General features: G+C 36.6%; 3 protein-coding genes across 4 annotated transcripts in view; 1 reads left to right on the top strand and 2 right to left on the bottom strand.

Annotated features, from left to right (window-relative positions):
• Positions 1-20850, bottom strand: part of LOC123698106 (SET domain-containing protein SmydA-8) — a 542384-nt gene that overhangs the window by 55184 nt on the left and 466350 nt on the right. The gene's annotated exons all lie outside the window — the stretch shown is intronic.
• On the top strand, positions 3371-11937 carry LOC123698099 (NADH-ubiquinone oxidoreductase 75 kDa subunit, mitochondrial). Of its 2 annotated transcripts, XM_045644693.1 has the most exons (15): positions 3414-3441; positions 3514-3554; positions 3754-3924; positions 4022-4353; positions 4612-4753; positions 5186-5311; positions 5551-5646; positions 5916-6089; positions 6388-6553; positions 7164-7315; positions 7884-8090; positions 8836-9007; positions 9473-9635; positions 10335-10482; positions 11119-11937. In XM_045644693.1, the coding sequence occupies exons 3-15, from the start codon at positions 3757-3759 to the stop codon at positions 11263-11265; spliced, it is 2193 nt and encodes a 730-aa protein (XP_045500649.1). In that variant the 5' UTR covers positions 3414-3441; positions 3514-3554; positions 3754-3756; the 3' UTR covers positions 11266-11937. The 2 variants fall into 2 exon arrangements, with proteins under 2 accessions (XP_045500650.1, XP_045500649.1); XM_045644694.1 differs by lacking the exon at positions 3514-3554 and having other exon boundaries at positions 3371-3441.
• LOC123698110 (histone-lysine N-methyltransferase, H3 lysine-79 specific-like) lies at positions 12205-19354 on the bottom strand. Its single transcript, XM_045644708.1, has 9 exons — positions 19195-19354; positions 18766-18932; positions 18390-18596; positions 17948-18059; positions 17591-17758; positions 17067-17194; positions 13085-13281; positions 12778-12953; positions 12205-12293 (listed from the first exon to the last, which is right to left on the bottom strand). Exons 1-9 carry the CDS (start codon positions 19351-19353, stop codon positions 12237-12239), a joined length of 1371 nt encoding a protein of 456 aa, XP_045500664.1. The 5' UTR covers position 19354; the 3' UTR covers positions 12205-12236.

Genomic DNA, 20850 nt, shown 5'->3' with positions numbered 1-20850 from the left:
GACATTAGACAAATATTTTTAAAGTTTAGTTATAAAATATAATATATTCAAAAAATTATGAAATCAATAAATTATTAAATTTATCTACATAACTTTTTACAACTTTTATTATGTATTTGTGGTTTAAGTATAATATCTTAATGTGTGTTATTATAAATAAATCAAGTAATGATTAGATTATAGTAGGTTGGAATAAAATCCTTTATTAATTTGTATAGTGGTTAACTTAGAGTGGTTATAAATGTTTTAAGAAATTTTAAACATAATAACTGAATAACTATTTTGTCTGTTATAAAATAAAATTTTATGTCCATTTGCTAATCTATGCTACATATTTAGTTATTTATTTATTTATTTATTTATTTAGTCTTTTTGACTGGGTGAGAATGGTTTTCCTACTATTTTTTGGCTATAATGTTTTCATCACTAAAGTATATCTCTCAACTCAGTGTGCCTTCTGGCAAAGGCCTCCTCCAGTAATTTCCATTGCTTCCGGTCTTTGGCGACTCTCCTCCATTTGGGTCCTGCGGTAAGTTTAAGCTCATCTTCCCAGCGCATATGTTGTCGTCCTCGACTTCTCTTGCCATCCCTTGGATACCAGTTGGTGACAATTTGGCTCCATTTTTCTTGTCTAGATCTCAACATGTGGCCGGTCCATCTCCATTTTTGGAGGTCTATTCTTTCCAGGATATCGGTAAGTTTTGTTTTCGCTCTTAATTGCAGGTTACTTATTCGATCTTGCCTTTTGGTTCTTGTCAAGCTCCGTTCCATGCTTCTCTGGCACTTTGCTAATTTATCTCGATGGTATTTCGTAAGGGACCATGTTTCGCAGCCGTAGGTGATGCATGGAAGGATACAGGTGTTGAAGACTTTCCGTTTTATTGCCATGCTGTGATCTTTTGATTTTACAATTTCTTTTAGAGACCAAAATCTTTTCCATCCATTGGCAATCCTCTTATTTAGTTCTCTGGTTGTTTGGTCTCTAGTGGAGATTATCTGACCCAAGTAGCAATAATCATCGACATATTCTATTTGTTGATCTTCGATTATGATGGGATCCATTACTGAGTTGGTCATCAGTTTCGTTTTTGTAATGTTCATCTTTAAACCCACTTTCGAGCTCTCTTTATTTAGAGATTTGATCATCTTCCCTAGTGTCTTTGGATTTTCTTCCAGTAGAACAAGATCATCCGCAAATCTTAAATGGTTTAGTTTTCTTCCAGCTACGTTGAGGCCCAGATGCTCCCAGTCCAGATTACGAAAGACGTTCTCCAAGACTGCTGAGAACAACTTAGGCGACATTGGGTCACCCTGTCTTACTCCTCTCTTGATCCTGAATTCTTTACCCAAGGCTTCCAATTGTATTCTTGCTTTGCTGTTTGTATATATATTCTTAATAATGTTAATATACGTAGCAGGTATACCTTGCCTTCCTAAGCTCTCCCATATTGCTTTATGACTAATGCAATCAAATGCCTTAGCATAGTCTATAAAAGCTATATACAATGTCTTGTTGAACTCGTTATACTTTTCGATTATCTGTTTTAGTGTGTGAATGTGGTCTATTGTAGAAAAGTTTCTTCTGAATCCTGCTTGCTCTATTGGTTGGCTTTCATCTAATTTTTCGCTTATCCTGCCCAAAATGACCTTTGCAAAAATTTTGTACACATTCGACATTAAGCTTATTGGCCGGTAATTACTGATGTCATCCTTTGCGCCTTTCTTATGTAGTAGGATTATATGTGAAGTTTCCCATTGTGTTGGTACATACCCAGATTTCAGGATTTGATTGAACATCTTGGTAAGTATTGGTACTAGTTCGTCAATAGTGCCCCTTAACATCTCGTTCCTTATTTTGTCTGGTCCCGGAGCTTTCTCCATTTTTAAACTTTTTATTGCCTTTTCCACTTCACTCTTCAAAATATCGGGTTCGCTCTCTGGTATGCTTTCTGCTGTTTTACTTTGAGATGGTGGTAGAATGGGGTGGTTGCCTGCGTCTTTGTTAGAATAAAGTTCCTTGTAGAATGTCGTGGCTAGTTCTTGTATACGTTTTCTGTTTGTGATGGTATGTTCTTTTTTCCTTAGTTTGGACACCCACTCTTTTCCTGTTTCTTTCAGTTCCTTTAGAGCTTTTCTTACGCCACCTGTTCTCATTACTTGTCTCTCTAACACTTCTAATCTCTTATTTTTACGGTCTTTCCTCATATTTTTATTGATTTGTTTGCTTACTTCTGTGATTGTTTTTATGTTTTCTTTGTTTTTTCCTTGGGCCAGTAAGGATTTTCTGTGGTTAATAAGTTGGATTGTCTCATCGCTAAGTGGGTACTTCTTTTTGGTTTTGTTGATATTAATAGATGTAGCAAGTTCTTTTTCTAATAGTCCATAATTTACTGTGATGTCGCTTTCGTTTTCAAATGTAAGGTCTTGTAGACTATCTTTTATAGATATGCCAATTTCTGTGTAATTTTCCGTTGTGGTTAGAATTGGGTTATAAGTGTTAATGATCTTCCTTCGTTTTTTTGGTGGTGATGACAGAATTGTACTTCTGATCATCCGATGGTCTGTATTGAAATTTAATTTTGAAATCACGCTTGTATTTGAAAACGCTTTGGGAAAATTACTCATCATATAATCTATTTCGTTCTTATATCTGCCATCTGGTGAAATCCATGTCCATTTGTTCTTAGGATGTTTCCTGAATATACTGCTGAGAAGAGTTAGGTTGTGTTCTAACAAGAATTCCACAAGCTTTTGGCCATTAGAGCTTCTTTTACCATATCCGTATCTGCCCAATACATACTCCTCCTCGTTATGTTTTTCCCCAACTTGGGCGTTAAAATCACCCATCAGTATGATATGGTTGTTTGTATAATTTCTGATAACTTTTGCCAGGTCGGTATAGAAGGATTCTGTTTCTGATTCTGCAGCTTGCTCGGTTGGTGCATATGCTTGTATGATAGTCCAGGTCTTTATATAGTTTGGTAATTTAATGTTAAGCACTGCCATTCTATCAGAGATACCAAAGATGTTTTGTATTTGTTTTTTCAGAGTCGACTTTATGAGAAATCCAACTCCTCTCTTACCTCCCTTTTCGCCTTTTTGAAACAGTATGTAATCTTGGTATTCACATATTGTTTCGCCTTCTCTTCTCATTTCACTAATTCCGAGTATGTCCCACTTTATTTCTTGAATGGCAATATTTAGTTCTGCAAGTGTATCTTGAGTTCTTAGTGTTCTTGTGTTTAATGTTGCAATATTGATTCTGTTTAGTTTTCTACTATAAATAAAATTATCTGGAGGGTTATGGTCTACACTTCCCTCGGCGACCACCCGTGGTCGTGGTGGGAAGGAACATATTTAGTAGAGAAAAGAAAAAAAATGACATTTAATTAATGACAGTACTTCTGTCATTTGGACTCGATAAATTCGGCAATATTTAGTGTACGTTTAAATTAAATTATTAAAAAATATCTGTAATAGTATTTTCTAAATCGATTAAATTATTATTTTCAGAAGGAGTGTCTGATATTGTTTAAAAAGTACTATTCCTTGAGGTTAGGCGATGAAACTTATGTAACCATAACATTGCACCAATAAATATTTTATTTGGCATTGTTTTTCATATTGCGCACTAATATTATCTTTTACGGCCTACTGTTTTGTTATTTATAGTGCCAACTTTTGCCTAGGATAGATTTATTTGTAAAATAAAAGGTGTTCGACTGTTGTTATTTATTTGCGTAATAACTGCAGAAGATGCTGCGCCAGCCGCTTACAAGGGCGCTTGCGTTGAGCTCTCCCAGCCGGGTAGCCCCGCTGGCAGCGCGACAGTATGCTGCTCAAGTACAGGCCCAACCAGAGAAGGTCGAAGTCTTTATAGATGACAAACCAGTTTACGTTCCACCTGGCACTACTGTTTTGCAGGTTTGTAATGTTTTATAGTTAGTTTTATTTTTATTTCTCATTTACCTATATTTTTTTAACTTAACAGTTATTAATTTTCATACTATCACCTTTGTAGGCTGCAGCCATGGTTGGAGTTGAGATACCTCGATTCTGTTACCACGAGAGATTGGCAGTTGCAGGCAACTGTCGTATGTGTTTAGTTGAAGTAGAAAAATCGCCGAAGCCAGTAGCTGCTTGCGCCATGCCTGTCATGAAGGGCATGAGAGTAAAAACTACTTCAGATCTCACTAAGAAGGCTAGAGAGGGTGTTATGGAGTTCTTACTGGTGAATCATCCTCTAGATTGCCCTATCTGTGATCAAGGTGGTGAATGTGATCTGCAGGATCAATCCATGGCATTCGGGTCAGATAAGAGCCGATTCACTGACATACACTTCTCTGGAAAGAGGTAAGACATAACTCTATTGAGACAATACTGTCAATATAATTTGTTTGATTCATTTTTATTGTTATTGATTTTAAATCCTAAGTTAAAAGTTTGCTTGTCAACAAAGAGATATTATTGTGTGGCATCACATGGAATCTTATAAAGTTTAATTAAATAAATTAGTGAATTTCGATTTAGAAAGGATTAGTTTATATTATAAAAAATAAGGTTATATTTGTTGTTTGGATTTTGAAATATTTGAATTTGTTTAATGTACAGGGCAGTGGAAGACAAAGATGTGGGTCCACTGATCAAGACAATCATGACTCGTTGCATTCACTGCACTCGTTGCATCCGTTTTGCCTCGGAAGTGGCTGGTGTCGATGATTTTGGTACTACTGGCAGGGGTACTGATATGCAGGTGTGTCTTTCATAGTTATTTTTATGTACTTTACTTTTAAATCTTTGCTCTTAAGATAAAATTTTCAAGTGTATTTGTTACATTTAGTACTATATAATATGCAATAACATTATTAAAATATGTTATTGTAAGATTGTGTATGCAGTAGGTTTTAGAATAATAAAGTTTTTTATTGTCTTATCTATAATTTATCTGCATTTTAATATAACAATTTTTTTTAAAAATATTCTATTTTTTGAAATAGGATTTTTTTTAACATTTGAATTATTTTATCCAAAATTGGCACTTTGTATCTAAACTTTTTACATCATACATATTATATTATCAGCAACATTCACTTTTAAGCTTTCAAATATAATGATCATGAATTATCAAAATTTACAATCTAATATTTAATCAATAGAAAAATTACTAATGAAAGATAACTTTCAGGTTGGAACATATGTAGAGAAGATGTTCCTTTCGGAGTTGTCCGGAAACATTATTGACCTGTGTCCCGTTGGTGCATTGACATCTAAACCTTACAGCTTCGCCGCTCGCCCCTGGGAGACTCGACGAGTGAGTTTTGTTGTTTTTTTTTGTATTAAACTTGTGTAATTAGATAGTATTATTTTTAAGGCAACATTGAATGTTTGTTTTTCCTTATTTCACAGTTTTAAATGTAGATAAATTTTTCGATACACATTTTGTTGTTATTCTTATTGTATACAAGAATAAATAAAAATCTTATAGTGGAAACGAAATATGAAATTAAAATAATTCCTATTTATTATGTTATTTTTACTTTTCTTTTTTAGATTGACTCTGTAGATGTGTTGGACCCACTGGGTAGCAACATTGTAGTCGCGACACGAACCAACGAAGTTTTACGTATCTTGCCCAGGACTAACGAGGTTTGTGTATTGTTTATAATTATGTATTTAAGATTTAATTTTTTCCTAGATTATGGATACATTCTTCTTCCAGTTAACTTGAAATAGCTGAAAATGTTTTTTATTCTGTTTTTAAAAGTTACAAAATTTCTCTTATTATGTTTGTTTTTTCATGATAATTACAGAGCAAATAATGTTCCTAGAATTATGTCTCTTTATATAACAAAACAGATTTTAATGTCAGTTTATATGGGTACATTTTTTAAATTATATCCCCATTTATCTTCCAGGAGATCAACGAAGAGTGGCTATCCGACAAATCTCGCTTTGCGTGCGACGGCCTCAAGCGGCAGAGACTCGTGTCACCAATGATAGCTGATAGCCGCGGAAACTTGACCCCTGTGGAATGGGAAGACGCTATTGTGGCCGCTGCTCAGGCTATCAGGGACTGTCCACCGGAGAAGGTATTTTTTATTTGTATTGCTGTCATATAACTATATACATCTTATTTTAAGAGTATCCCTTAATATAGCAAGATCTAATTCAATACAACATGAGATTTTAAAAAAATATAGAAATATTGACGAAAAGAAATCTGCTATATATATAATTGTGTGAAGTATTTATTTCTGATGATGATAATAAATTGAAATTTGAAAGATTACTTGTAAAATACAATCATCTAGCCATACATCTGTACAGAATATCTGTTCAAAATTAAATATGCCAGCGCCAATATATCATTATGAATTAATTCTCCAGTTGGTGGGCGTAGCCGGTGAACTAGCTGATGCCGAATCATTAGTAGCCCTGAAAGATCTTCTAAACAGGCTCGGCAGTGAGAATGTATGTACAGAGAAAAGCTTCCCGTTGGATGGATCTGGTACCGATCTGCGGTCTTCGTACCTGCTGAACACTAAGATTGCAAGTATGTACTATTTTTATTTATTATTTTGTTAATGACTCAATCTAGACATCAAAGATCTCATCCGTGAACCCAACATTATTGGTGAGACAAAAGCTGCCCGCCTTCGATGGATCGGTCACCTAGAAAGGATGCCAAACGATCGCGCTGCGAAGAGTATACCACATGAGCAAGCCGATCGGTAGGCGCCCCGTCGGCCGACCTCGTCACCGTTGGAGAGACGAAGTCCAAAAAGATCTGGACATCCTTCAAGTAGAAGACCTCAACACCAGGGCGCTAAGGCGCGAAACCTGGAAACTTTTGGTGAGGCCAAGATCCTCTTTGGGTCGTTGCGCCGTTGAAGTAAGTAAGTTAATGATTTTAGTATATTTAAATTTAATTTTTGACAGCGATAAAGCTCGTGCTATAGTTTTTCTTTAGTGTTACGTGCTACATATTGAATAAAGTGTGACATGATATCATTATTTGTATATTTCGTCGATTGTCGACCGATTCGTCGAAATTACGAATTTAAGATTGCGAAAATAACAAGTTGGAAATTATTAAGTTTTTTTGAACATTTACACATTGATTTATTGAGATAAAATCATATTAAATTTAATTCCTCTCACAGACGTGGAAGACGCAGATTTCGTGCTACTAATCGGTACGAACGTGCGTTTCGAAGCGCCGCTGTTGAACGCACGCATCCGCAAGGCGTTCGTGCACAAGGAGACTGATGTAGCGATGGTGGGGCCCAAGGTCGACCTCACTTATGAGTATATGGTGAGTTGATAAAATGATAGTAGGAAATCAGTTAAATCTATACTAATATTATAAAGCTGAAGAGTTTGTTTGTTTATTTGTTTGGACGCGCTAATCTCGGGAACTACTGGTCCGATTTGAAAAATTCTTTCGGTGTTAGATAGCCCATTTATCGAGGAAGGTTATAAGGCTATATATCATCACGCTACCACCAACAGGAGTGTAGCCACGGGGGTGAAACCGCGCGGAGCAGCTAGTATTAAATATATGTATAAAAATAATTTTGAAATAAATCAGAAAATGAAAACATGTACAAATTATTTTAATGAATCGGTGAACTTTCAGGATAGGGAGTTTTCCCATCTTTTTTTAAATAATAGCTTTCCTTCCGCAACTTCGCCCGCGTTGTTTAAAACCAACAAAAACTGCAAAAAATCCGTTGTCTATTTTTTGGATCTGTAGGGACAGACAGACAGCGGGAAGCGACTTTGTTTTATACAATGTAGTGACAATAACCTGTTAATATCAAAGTATTTCTATTTTTGTTTCTCTTTAATTAACAGGACTTAAAATAAACGTAATTTCACAGCACGTCGGCGACTCAGCGTCCATAGTAAAGGATCTAGCGACCGGTTCTTCCAACCATGAAGTCCAGCGTCGTCTGGAATCTGCCAAGCGACCAGTGGTCATACTTGGAGCTGATCAATTGGCTGGACCTGAAGGTGCTGCTCTGTTGGCTCATACACAGGAGCTAGCACTGCGTCTGCAGGAGAAATTGGACGATAAGGACTGGAAGGTATGGTTTATTTTGGTGTGGCAGGATGATGTGAGAATGTAACTCGTAGGAAATGAACCTTAATTGTTTTGCGATACGGGTCATTTTATGTCTCGCTGGAAGAAGGACTGGATGGTAAGATCGGTTTTGGTGTGGCATGATTTGGATTTTTGTAATGGTTAGATTTAGTGCTGCGATTGTACAGCTAAATTGAACCGTATTCATTGTGTGATAAGGTCGTTTTTAGCAAGCTGAAACGGGAGTTATTTCACACGGCAAAGACACAAAAGAAAAGAGAGTTGAACTTTATTTTTTTTTATTAAATTGAAATAAAATAGAAGAAATTGAATAAAAAAGAATATAAAACTATTATCACGCATAATTTTTCCCTATACTTACTCCTAACGTTATCAAAAAAACAAGTGATAACTGCGTTAAAAACAACCGACTTCAAACTTGCACTTGCAAAAATGCCCATAAAATAAAAACTACTGGGCCTAGCCGAATAAAAATTTTATGGGACCCATGCGACACCATCCCGCATCGAACAAAAAAAGAATCACGTAAATCGGTTCAGAAACCTCGGAGTAATCGGTGTACATACATAAAAAAAAAAAAACATACCGGCCGAATTGATAACCTCCTCCTTTTTTTGAAGTCGGTTAAAAACAAACATTACATCGTCTTTGTTTTTTTTGCTAGTCCAGACGAAATATATTTTTTGTCCAAAATAACATAATTATTAGTCAATTTTCTACCCCCCAAGGTCCTGAACGTGCTCCAACGTACCGCGTCCCAAGTGGCTGCTCTAGATATGGGCTACAAGCCGGGCGTGGGCTCGCTGCTGAAGGACGCACGTGTGGTGTTCCTGCTCGGAGCTGATGCGGGCGTGGTCAATAGGGACGTCCTGCCTAAGGACTGCGTGGTCATCTACCAGGGTAAAGAGCATTCCAACTGTAAATTTTACATAAAGAATTATTAATGTCACATAATCTTGTATGACATCTTATTTTATATTATAAATGTGTATCACGTTTCACAATTGACATCAAATTATTATGTTTCATATCGAATTGTCATATTATTGTATCTAATTGTTATGTATTTCATTTTAATTCTTAACACTTCTAACGTTTATGTAAGAGCGGTTTCAGACTAGCGTTTTATACGCAGGTATGAGCTTGTTTTTGCAAAAAAATACGCTAGTCTGAAACCGCTCTTCTAGCTGTGTCCGGCGGTTTCACCCACATTGATCCGCTCCTGTTGGTCTTAGCGCGATGATATAATATAGGACGGCAAAGCACCTGTAACACTTATAGTGTTACAAGTATTTATGGGCGGTGGCTTTGCTTGCTCTGACATAAAAAAAAATATAAGCATGTTAAAAAGTATCACATAACCAGGTCACCACGGCGACGCGGGCGCGTCCGCATCGGACATCGTGCTCCCGGGCGCGGCGTACACGGAGAAGCGCGGCACGTACGCGAACGCGGAGGGGCGCGCGCAGCAGACGCTGCCGGCCGTCACGCCGCCGGGGAAGGCGCGCGACGACTGGAAGATCTTGCGGTGAGCGAGGGTTTATATAGTGACAGGTGACATGCGCGGTGTTGCCAGAGGCTATAAGACGCATCAAGTAAAAAGAACGCTGACGGTTAAGCTGCGCATTGGCGATTTATCGGTCTATTTGGTGTTATGAGGTGGTATAAGAATAACAAATAGGTAGTTGAGAAGCCACGATTCGCGAGAATAGTTCAGAAATAAAATGATCGGCACATAGCTTACGTGCAAAACTCGATCCATGCGCAAACACACCCTATCACTTTCATCCAGCGTTCTTTTTACGTGACGCGTACCTTACATGAGTGGAAGACAGGCAAATGCTTCATACAACCGTGTCGATCGATAACTATAAGTATAATACATATGGTGCATGTGTGAATGACAACAAGCCACTGTGTCATAGAAATTATTTCCCGATTTGGTAAGCAGTTTTTATAGAGTGGAGCTGGTAAAAACTATGTAATTGCACTTTATAAAATCATATCGATATTGCAACATTTAAAATCGACTCGGCAGTCCCTACAGAGTCAAGCTGGCAAGAAACTCGGTAGTTGCTCTTTTAAAAATCACAACAATCTTGCGTAACTTTAAATTTGAAATAATTGTTAATTTATGTCAGATTTCAGAGGACTCCTCCTGTACCCAGGTCACAAATTATCGGTTGTTATTATGATCCAACTTATGTGTAATCATCTGTTATTGCAGTGCTCTATCGGAAGTGCTAGGATCCCGTCTCCCATACGACAACCTGGACGAAGTCCGCGACCGGCTCGCGCAGATCAGTCCCGCGCTAGTTGCTTATGGAGATGTGCAGGAAAACAACTATTTCGCTCAAGCACGTGCGCTTGCGCAGGTGAGATAGATGTTTGAGATCTAGTTTTGTGTGGTATTGTATAATGTAATTTATAATTTAAGATATTTGATTTTGTAATATTGTTTAATGTAATTTATAATTTAAATAATTTGCACGCTCAACTACGAGCAGAATGTCTAAGCACCTATACAATTTGTACCTCAGCTATATGTAACTACATTCAGCAAATAAAGACAATTTGAATTTGAATTTGAATTTGAATTTGAATTGTATGGCATGTGGAAGAGTAAGAGGGTGTTAAAGTTGGCAGAAAAATTGATAATTTACATTTTCTCATACATTTTCACATGTAATTGCGAATGAAAGATTGAAAATTGCATAGTTGAAATTAGATTCCTAACGGTGATAAGACCGCCTTTGCACACACTACACATCATACTGATCGCTGTATAAAACTTTCTTTGAAATTAACACCTTATGTCGTGTTAGTAATGTTCAAATTGCATTGTATCGCTCATTAGAAAACTCTGCCACACACGGTCGTGAGCAGAGTTTTGACTTTTGCCTCGGACAATGGCTTAAGCAAAGTTTTACTTCAGACAATTATTTTCAATGTAATTCTCAGTCTAATGGTTTATTGTGCTTTACTAAAATATCTTTTTATACATGCTCCAGGATCTCAAGAAACCCGTATCAGGCAAGTTGGACGTGCAACTCAAACAACTGGAAGATTTCTTCATGACGGACGCAATCAGTCGCGCCTCACCAACTATGGCCAAGTGCGTGCAAGCCGTGCTCAAGCAGAAGAACTCGCCGTATTAAAGACATATTATAATAATACCTTTAATGTATTAAAAACTTATTTTTGGCGATAAATTTGTCGTGGAAATGAGGTTTTACTAGCCCAATTTAATCGCATTTTTGTCAACTTTTTAAGATGTATTGAAGTGTTTTAATATACGCTAATGTTATTGTAATTAGATTTCATTAAATATGTTATTTAAATAATACCCATATTGTAACACACTTAATCTGTATTTACGCTAGTTTTAATATATTAAAGGTATTCGTGTCAACAACGCTAACGAATTGTAGAGAAATTATGTATTAATCTTCATAATCAATCGTTGTGTAGATTAATTTCGCGTTTCTGCAATCATTTTTATAAAGAAATACTACAGAAAAACTTAGTCGAATGGGCATTCCTTTCTTGATATCATTCGACTTCATACAATTTTGAACTTTAATAATAGATGTTATGGTTCAAAATCAAATGTGGCTAAGCTAGTATATTTTTAATAGCTTTAACTATATTGGTTTTAAATCAGAACATTTAGTCCATTATTTATTTCGTAATAAATGTAAGATTACAGTGCAAATTATCTAATTGTTATTCAAATCTTAGACATCGGAATGTAAGGACAGCAACAGGAATATGTATGTAAGAACGGTTTTGTAAATATGCGTTTAGTAAATAAATGTAGTATAACGAGAGTCATTTGTTTTATTTCGTCGTTACCTTAACCTTTTCTCGAATTTGATATTGAATAATAAATTAATCAATATCAGTCTCTTTTGAAATAAAATCGTTTTGGAACTATCGCAAATATAGTATTCTAACCCGTAACATAAATAGCTTGAAAAGTAAAATCTGTGCTACTCCGAACATAGATACTTTTTTAATAATATCTACTCAACGTTTGTAGAGGTTTTTGCAGTTCTATACTACGATAAAATTAAACATTTATTTAAATCGTACCCGTTCAATTTAATAGACCAATAACAATACAATATTAATAGTTCGTTATAGGAAGAGAATCTTCATCCAAATGGCAAAGGCGTCGGTAGTCCTGAAATAAAGATGTATGAATTTAATTATATTATATATAACATAATAAATAGCTAAGGATTACCTTCGGTTTCGAGTAGGATGATAAGAAGTCTAAATTCGGTGGGACACATAAGACTGTTTGCTTAAAAAAAGTTGTTCAGTAGGAAATTCATATCAGAAACAATATGAAATACAATAAGAAATGCATTAAGTTACGCGGAATGTCCTATAGAGCTTTTTGCATGGAATTAATCAACGGGACAATAATATACACTGTTCAACGGGATAACCGGATAAAATTTTTATTTATTTGTATATATGACACGTGCACAAGTTGGTCAAAAGCCATCTATCTCTTCCAAATAATCAATAAATATCTAAATTAAAATATTGCGCAAAGGTCGGGGTGGAAATGGCAAGAAATTTTGTACCCAAGAAGACCACTGAATCACAGAAGTCTATTGAACTATACCCACAGTTTTTGTTTTTAAGTTTCAACTAACATTAACAACATGTCTAGCAGTATTCTTGTATCGGCAATCCTGTAGAACCTTACTAGCTTGTTCAGCAAATTGTTTATGTGAAGCTTTAAGCCCGTTCCAACAGGAAGCCTGTTTTTGTCGCTTCTTATATTCTTCAACCATTTCGTTGCGAGTTCTTTCGAAATTAATATTTTTATCTGTAATAATAGATTAATTGATGAAGTAGAGCAAGTTCTTCATCAGAGAGTTTTTTGGTAGATTTTCTTTGCTTACATCTAGTAAAAAAATTATAGGAAATAAAATGTAGGTACTGGAGGTATGTACTAACCCGTACAGACACATGGGGATTTTTCCTTACATTTCCTTTCTTTGCAAGACTTAGCTATAATGCATTGTCTATTACATACACATTCGTCGTAATAAATGTGATCATAATTGGATTTTTGATCTATTATTTGAGTATTCATTTTATTTTGTATGGGAGGCTTCTGTTTTGCGGTCTGTTTTTTGGTATCTTCGATTTGGCTGAAATATTTTTAAAGACATTTTTAATTTTTTTTTTTTTTTTTTATACATGATAGGCAGGCGTTTGACCACTATCCCGCCTGATGTAAAGCGGTGATGTGATCTATGAAGGAGCACGCCTGCCTAGAAGAAGCCTATTCACTCTAGACTTGAAGAGCTGCAGATTATAATGGTCCGGGAATACCGACGATGGAAGAGAATTCCACACCTTCGCAGTTCGAATGAAAAATGAATTCGCATAACGCTGAGTGCGTGTGTGCGGTATATCGACTGTGAAGGGATGGAGTTCCATTCCACGCCTAGATGTCCGATAAAGAAATGGAGAAGGTGGAATAAGGTGGTGGAGTTCAGATGCACATTCACCAAAATGTATTCTATAGAAGACCGACAGACATGCAACTTGTCGGCGGTGATCCAGACTTTGGAGGTTACGACGAATCAACGAGGGATCGGCAATAATTCTGCAAGCTCGCCTCTCGATGGAGTCCAAAGCTCCAAGGTGAGTTTTGGCGGAACCCGCCCAAAGATGACTACAATACTCCACACACGACCGAACTTGGGCTTGATACAGTTTTAAAAGCTGTTCCGGTGTGAAGTAATGTCTCACTTTAGCAAGTATTCCAAGTTTTTTGGCTGCTATATGGGCTTTGGACTCGATGAATTGTCCGAAATTGAGACTTGCAGAAATCGATACACCAAGTAGATCGAGGCTGTCAGTTAATGAGATCGGTACATCACAGAAAGATGGAGTTAGATGGAGAGAAGTCCGTTTGGCAGTGAAAAAACACGCTTGTGTTTTTTTCGCGTTAAACTCTACCAGATTAGCGTCACCCCAACTAGCGACGTCCTGTAAGGCTGAGTTCATACGCGTAACCATGGCCTGCCGCTCGGATTTGGTGATGATTTGGGATGCTTGGGCATTGGACAGATACCTCTCTACAACAGTAGTATCATCTGCATATCCGAACATGTTGGGTTTGAGAAGGTCGTTTATGTGCAGAAGAAATAAAGTTGCAGAGAGGACGGATCCCTGAGGAACACCGGCATTAATAGTCATTTCATCTGATGAACAACCATCAATAATGACACGTATCGTGCGTTCTTTCAGGAAATCTTCTATCCAAGCACAAAGGACATGGGGAATACCGTACGCTGGAAGCTTGTTCAGTAAGCTAGCATGCCAAACCTTATCAAATGCCTTGGAGATGTCTAGAGAGACGGCCAACGCCTCTCCATGATTCTCCAAGGCTTCGCCCCATTGGTGTGTAGCGTGCGCTAGAAGATCGCCAGTCGACCTCTTTTTGCGAAAACCGTATTGGCGGTCGCTGAGGAGGTCGTTGGCTTCTAGGTGTTCGAGAAGTTGTTCATTCAATATACGCTCCATAATCTTAGAGAGTATGGAGGTTATTGATATTGGCCGATAGTTCGTGGGTTCAGCACGATTACCTTTTTTGGGCACAGGTTGAACGTTTGCCACTTTCCAACTCTTGGGGACTATTCCGGATTTTAAAGATAAGCGGAAAAGGCGTGTGAGGACAGGAGACAACTCTGGTGCACAGTTCTTAAATACCACCGCTGGCAAGCCATCTGGTCCGCTGGCTTTATTCACATCTAGATTACGAAGGGTTTTAAGAACTGTCTTTTGTGTGATATGTATGTTAGACATATATGAGCCACAATGGGGAATTATTGGTGGACATTTATTACCAGAATCTAGACGCGAATTATTTGCAAAAAGTGATGCCAGTAAATCGCCTTTTTCCTTCGCGCTATGTGCCAACGAACCATCAGATTTAAGTAACGGTGGTAGTGAAGGACGACAGAAGTTTGACTCGACAATCTTGACAAGAGACCAAAAAGCCTTACTACCTGAAGGGTAGGATATCAGTTTCTTGCCAATACTCTCAATTCGGTCGAATCGGGCTTTTTTGAGCACCTTTTTACAGTATTTGGCGGCCTTATTAAATGCCCTCTTTTTCGAGCGCAGATCTGGAGCTTTGCGTAGTCGAGCATCGACCCAGGCTTTATAAGCTAAGAACTTCCGTTTCTCTGCGGTGATGCAGTCGGAGTTAAACCAAGGTTTAGCTTTGCCATCGAAGTTAACGTCTGAGAAAGGGATATAATACTCCATTCCCTGACGAATAACATCAACGACATTATCCGCGCAGCTGGAAGGATCGGACGACGAGAAGCAGACTTGTCGCCATGGGTAACTTGCAAAAAAGGTGACGCATCTCTTCCCAATCTGCTAACTTGTATTTCCATACTTTCCGCTTATAACTGGTGGTAGTGTCTGGAGGAGGATAGTTCGATACAGTCTTCACCAGACAGTGGTCAGATGAACCTAATGGTGCAGTGACTGCTACTGAGTGTCTGTCTGGATCTGTTGTTAACAGAAGGTCGAGGCAGTTTGCTGTGTGGTCTTCGATGTCAGGAACACGTGTCGCTTCATGAACCAGCTGGGAGAGGTTATGAGTCAGTGCAAGGTTGAAAGTTTCTCTACCCGCATGGTCGGTCTTTTGGAATGGAAATAGCCATTCGGCGTGACAGGCGTTAAAGTCTCCCAGAAAGACCAATTCTGCGTCAGGGTACCGACTTCCAATAACATCAGCAGCTTCACTGAGGTAGTTAAGTAACCTAGTTGTCTCAAAGTCACCACTGTGCGATCGATATACACAGGCATATATAATTTTATGAGTGCCCATGTCCACCATTGTCCACAGGACTGAAAAACTGGGCTCTCAAGTTGACGAAGACGCAAAAGGCAAATATCATCGCGAACATAAACACAAACTCCGGCTTTTGGCTTGAAATTGTATTCAATAGAATAGCCTGGATACTTCAGGTATGTTGCATCAGCGGGGTTCTTAATTTGCGTCTCCGTAAGGAATAGTAGATGCGGCTTCTCTGTCTCAAGATGGTGATGGACTGAAAGTAGATTAGAGTGCAAGCCTCGGATGTTGGTGAGGTGCACTTTGAAAGAGAGGAAGTGCAGCCGCTGTAAAACCTTATTTCCTTTATGAGACTTTTTCATCTTTACTTTTATTTGTTTGGTAGAGTGAATAGGCGGGAACTGTTGGTAGTTGAACGAGACTTTGCATATAGAACCACCCGAATGCAGGCAGGATCTACATTGATGGGGTCTAGTTTGGAGACTGCGGGGACGCCCGAAACCCCCCGAATATTGCCAACGGGTCCTCTCATCCGGTCGCCAACCGGCACGTTGGAGCCAACTCGGGATTATACACAGGCGGCGGGGCAGCCTTTCACGGGTGGCTAACCCGCTAATTGGGCCCCCTACAACCTGCGGTCGGCCAGCGGTAAACCGTTTCTTCGGATCCCGCTACCCTCCAAGACTAGACGCCAGATGCAGAAAAGCACTGCTGCACTGGATTCGGTTCTTAAATGCAAAGCTACTGTTCAGACCCAACCATACACTAGAAGGGCTTCACCCAACATCATGCCGGAACACGACGAATCGCTTGGCGGCAAGGCTTTGTTGGGTGGGTGGTAACTAGCCGGGACAACTGTCTTCCACCAGAATGTTCGGTTACTCGTTTGGCACAACCCGGGGGACACGTGTAGGGAATCGAGAGTTAAAACCTACGGACGCGAGTAACATCGCCCCCCACATGTACGTTTTAAGAAACATCGAAAAAGAGCATTATTGTTAATAATGAATGTGTATACCAGCCTAAATGGATTTTTTTAGCGATGTTTTTTTGCACTTGAATTATATCTTATTTACGGTTAAGACCGTAACCGTAACCGTAAAAAAAACTTACGCCTTTTCTAATCGTTCGATTCCGATTTCGATGAACTTATCAAAGCGTTTTTGTGCTTCATCTTGGATATTTTGTATTTGTCTGTATACTATTGCTGTATTGCTGTTATTGCATTGTTCCTTGATAATCTGGAATTGTGTTGATGAACGAAGAACATTTTGTAAATTGATTGATTTAAAGTTTACCGCATAGAGCTTTCGTGACTGACTGATTTTTATAAATAACTAGCGGTCCGCCCCGGCTTCGCCCGTGGTACATATTCACTTTTTTTCTACATAAGAACCATCCTCGAACTTCAAGGAATATTATAAAAAAATAATTAACGAAATCGGTTAAGCCGTTCTCAAGTTATGCGCTTACCAACACATTTTGGGATTCATTTTTATATTTAAAAGATACGATATGAGATTTGAAAAAAAAAAAGGAAAGTTACTTAAAACTTGTTTGTCTTTATCACTTAGCAGTTAAATTTATTTAAGAAAACTTTATAGCGTGTATTTCTTTCAAAATAAATGACTTTTTACCTTGTCGTTTATCGCTTTTATTTTACGATTTGTTCGATCCTGTTTTTCTTTGATTTTCTCGATTTCATTGTCAATTTCTAGTTCTCGTTTGATTTTTGCTTCTTTATAAGCTTTCTGCTCTTTAACAAATTGTTCGTAGTCCTGTTTTAAATTGTTCTTCATTTTTGCCTTGAAATTGAAATTTAAAAAATAAGGATAATAAATTAAAATTATAAGATACTAGAGACCACTCTTTCGTAAACGTATCTTTTAAAAAATATTTTTTTTACATGAGGATGTAATTATTTTAACTAAAATAATAGGTAGAGTAGATTCAGTTTTAGTTTTTAAATAAAAAATAAATAACTCCATATAAACCATTTCTTTTGCTTCTATAATATCCATATCATGAATTGCAGATCTATCTTCCATTTTAGTTATAATTTCTCTTTGTTTCCTTTGAATTTCTATTTCTTTTCGTTTATTGCACCTAGTATAGGATACATTTATTAATAATTATTATCATTGTTTAAAAATTGATCCGAAGGTATGTACTTCGGCAAATAACTACTATAGGATCTTGTTGTATCTAATACTGGAAATTAAATTGGAAGTTTGATAAGTAGAAGATTCAAAAAACATTTCTGTGCACATATTGTTACTTATTGTCTTTAATTATTATCTATTATATTTAAAACTTATCGAGATTTTTCATGCCTTATGGGATCTTATAGATGAAGAAAATAAGTTTAAAACTACGCGGGTATTACGAGCCACTAGTTCATATAAATTTAATATTAAGTACAAAGAACTAGCTAACATAGCCTTGTTAATTCGAGCTACTTCAATATTCCTTTCTCTTTGTTGCCGTTTAATGTCATTTTCATTTTTTTCCATATCAGCAGCGCTTTCAAGAGAACTCCACTGAGGTTTCTTTTGTTCTAGCAAGTTGGCTTCGTCTTGTAATTTCTTCTGAAATTCAATTTGGATCTCTCGTTCTTCTAACGTTTTCGATTCTAGAAGAGCGCTGAAAGATGAATTTGTGAGTGTTTTTATTTTGTTAGAAAAAAAGCTTTTAATTTGATTATATTGGACGGTTATTGCATGATCTTCAGGATACCTATTTCATTATAAGAGATTGTAACTAACTAGATTTTTTCTTGTCTTACTTTTATGTTAAGTTTAATGGTAGGTACCTTATTAATTGTCTCCCATAACAGCTGTCGTCAAAAATTTGTTCCCTGGCTTTTTGTATAATTTCTCCCCTATTAATGTCTTTCTTTTTGGAAAGAAATTGATTGATGAAAGCTATGTTTTTTTGGCGTTCAATTTCTTTATTTCGTTCGATGATATTTACATGGCCCTTAATTAATTTAAACATACTTGTATTACTTTATAGTTCTTTTAGAAGTAACAAACCGAAAGTAAGTTATTGATTAAATTTCTGGATGTTGAATGGGTATCATACGAAATCCTTTTTCAGAGGCATTTTTACACAATTATATAAAGTTACATTTCCGTATTGATCCCGACCAGGCCCTCTGGGATGAAAATACATGCAAACAACATCCACTTTCCAATTCAATGATATTTAAAATTTAGATAGATTCGTAATAATTAAATACCTGCACAGTATCTGGCCAAGATTTCATCCAACTTTGAGACATTTCGTTTAAAGATTTTATGTAATCTTCCTTTGTTTGCACATTTTCTGTATGATTCTGCTTTCTGGCTATTCTTTCCCATTCGTTTTTATGAACGAGAAGAAATCCTTTGGAGGACATGTTAAAAATAAAAAGTGTGAAATATTTATTAATAATCTATGTGGTTATGAATTATGATAACTCATTGTAGCGACACCTAGCCAAAGGAATAAATGAACATTAATTTTTCATAATAAGTATTATTTTTGAAATTATTTTTAATTTCAACTTTTTCCAAAAACTTTTTTGTGATGGTTTTTTTTCATAACGATGTCCAAATTAAACCATACATTTCTGTAGGTACAGTATTAATTATTGTACTTAGCGTAGAGCTACGGTGGTCGCCTAGCCCCTCAAATGTTATTAAAAAATGTCAAACGATCACACACGGAGCATTTCTATCGCCATCCATCAACGTCAGATCCGATACATGGTTTATCTTTGCAATAACTTTTATTGGGAAATGGCGGCAACAGATGGATCCTCTCGCTCATAAATGATAACAAATTCAAACGGTCTAATAGAATCTTTTTTGTTCATGCTATATGTAAGAAGTAAGACTCATTACGTCATAGGATATATATTCCCTCTCTTTAATAAATGTAAGATTGCGTCAAGTAAATATCGAGTAAATAGTAAGCATAAGTTCCGATACAAATAATTACTCTTTGTATTTGTATTGGATGAGCTTTTGAACTCTATTGTACTTTCTACATCGCACTAAAGCGATAAGACCGCCAGTTGCGAGCTAGGTATTTTTTGTTAGTTTATAAATTCAATGGATTTCTAAAAAATATATTTAGTTGGACTTAGGATTAAATCTTTTCTTACTACCTAGTATGCTATTATTTTCAATGAATACCTACGATACATTATTTTGGTGCAGATATTCAACATTATAAACAAATTTTATGTAAAATTGTTTTGCTAAAACAAATGTTGATACAAATACATTTTAATTCGTGCTAAAAAAATATACTTATAACGACAAAGAAATGAGGATTTATGAGCAAAAAAATGTCAAAGTTGTTGAAGTGCTGCACTCCAATAGCAATTTTTTGTTCAACGGTTGTCTGTACGCTCTGCACGTTTCTTATAATAAGTTTGATAAAGGAATGAGAAACTATTTGTTTCAGAAAATCGTATATTTATCAGAATGTTGATATAAGCATATGTTATTTATTTATCCAAATCATATCATATATAGTTATCATAGCTACATACCTACTTAAAACTATTTATCAAATAGGAAGAGAAAAAAGGGAAAAAATGGTTAAATTTTTATCTTTATTTACATCTTTTTCATCATCTATAAAATTCGTAGACATTATTCCTTCTACTAAATGAATTATTCCAAAATCCCACATAGAAAATAGAAAATAGACACATCGGATACAGTGCAGTGTTCTTTGGCGCCAATCTCTGACATTCCACCCTGAATGTCCAGTCGTGATGCCACTTGACTTCCATTTGCAAATCGTTATTGCATGGGTCCGAGCACTTGACTTTTCAGGTAGACGTCACAAAACGGTCGCTAACAAGGAATGGAATATTTAATGTCTTCTAGTTATGATGTAC

This window comes from Colias croceus, chromosome 15 (assembly GCF_905220415.1).
Source record: "Colias croceus chromosome 15, ilColCroc2.1".
In the NCBI taxonomy this organism is placed as follows: Eukaryota; Metazoa; Arthropoda; class Insecta; order Lepidoptera; family Pieridae; genus Colias; species Colias croceus.
This window is presented reverse-complemented; position numbering and strand designations above follow the sequence as displayed.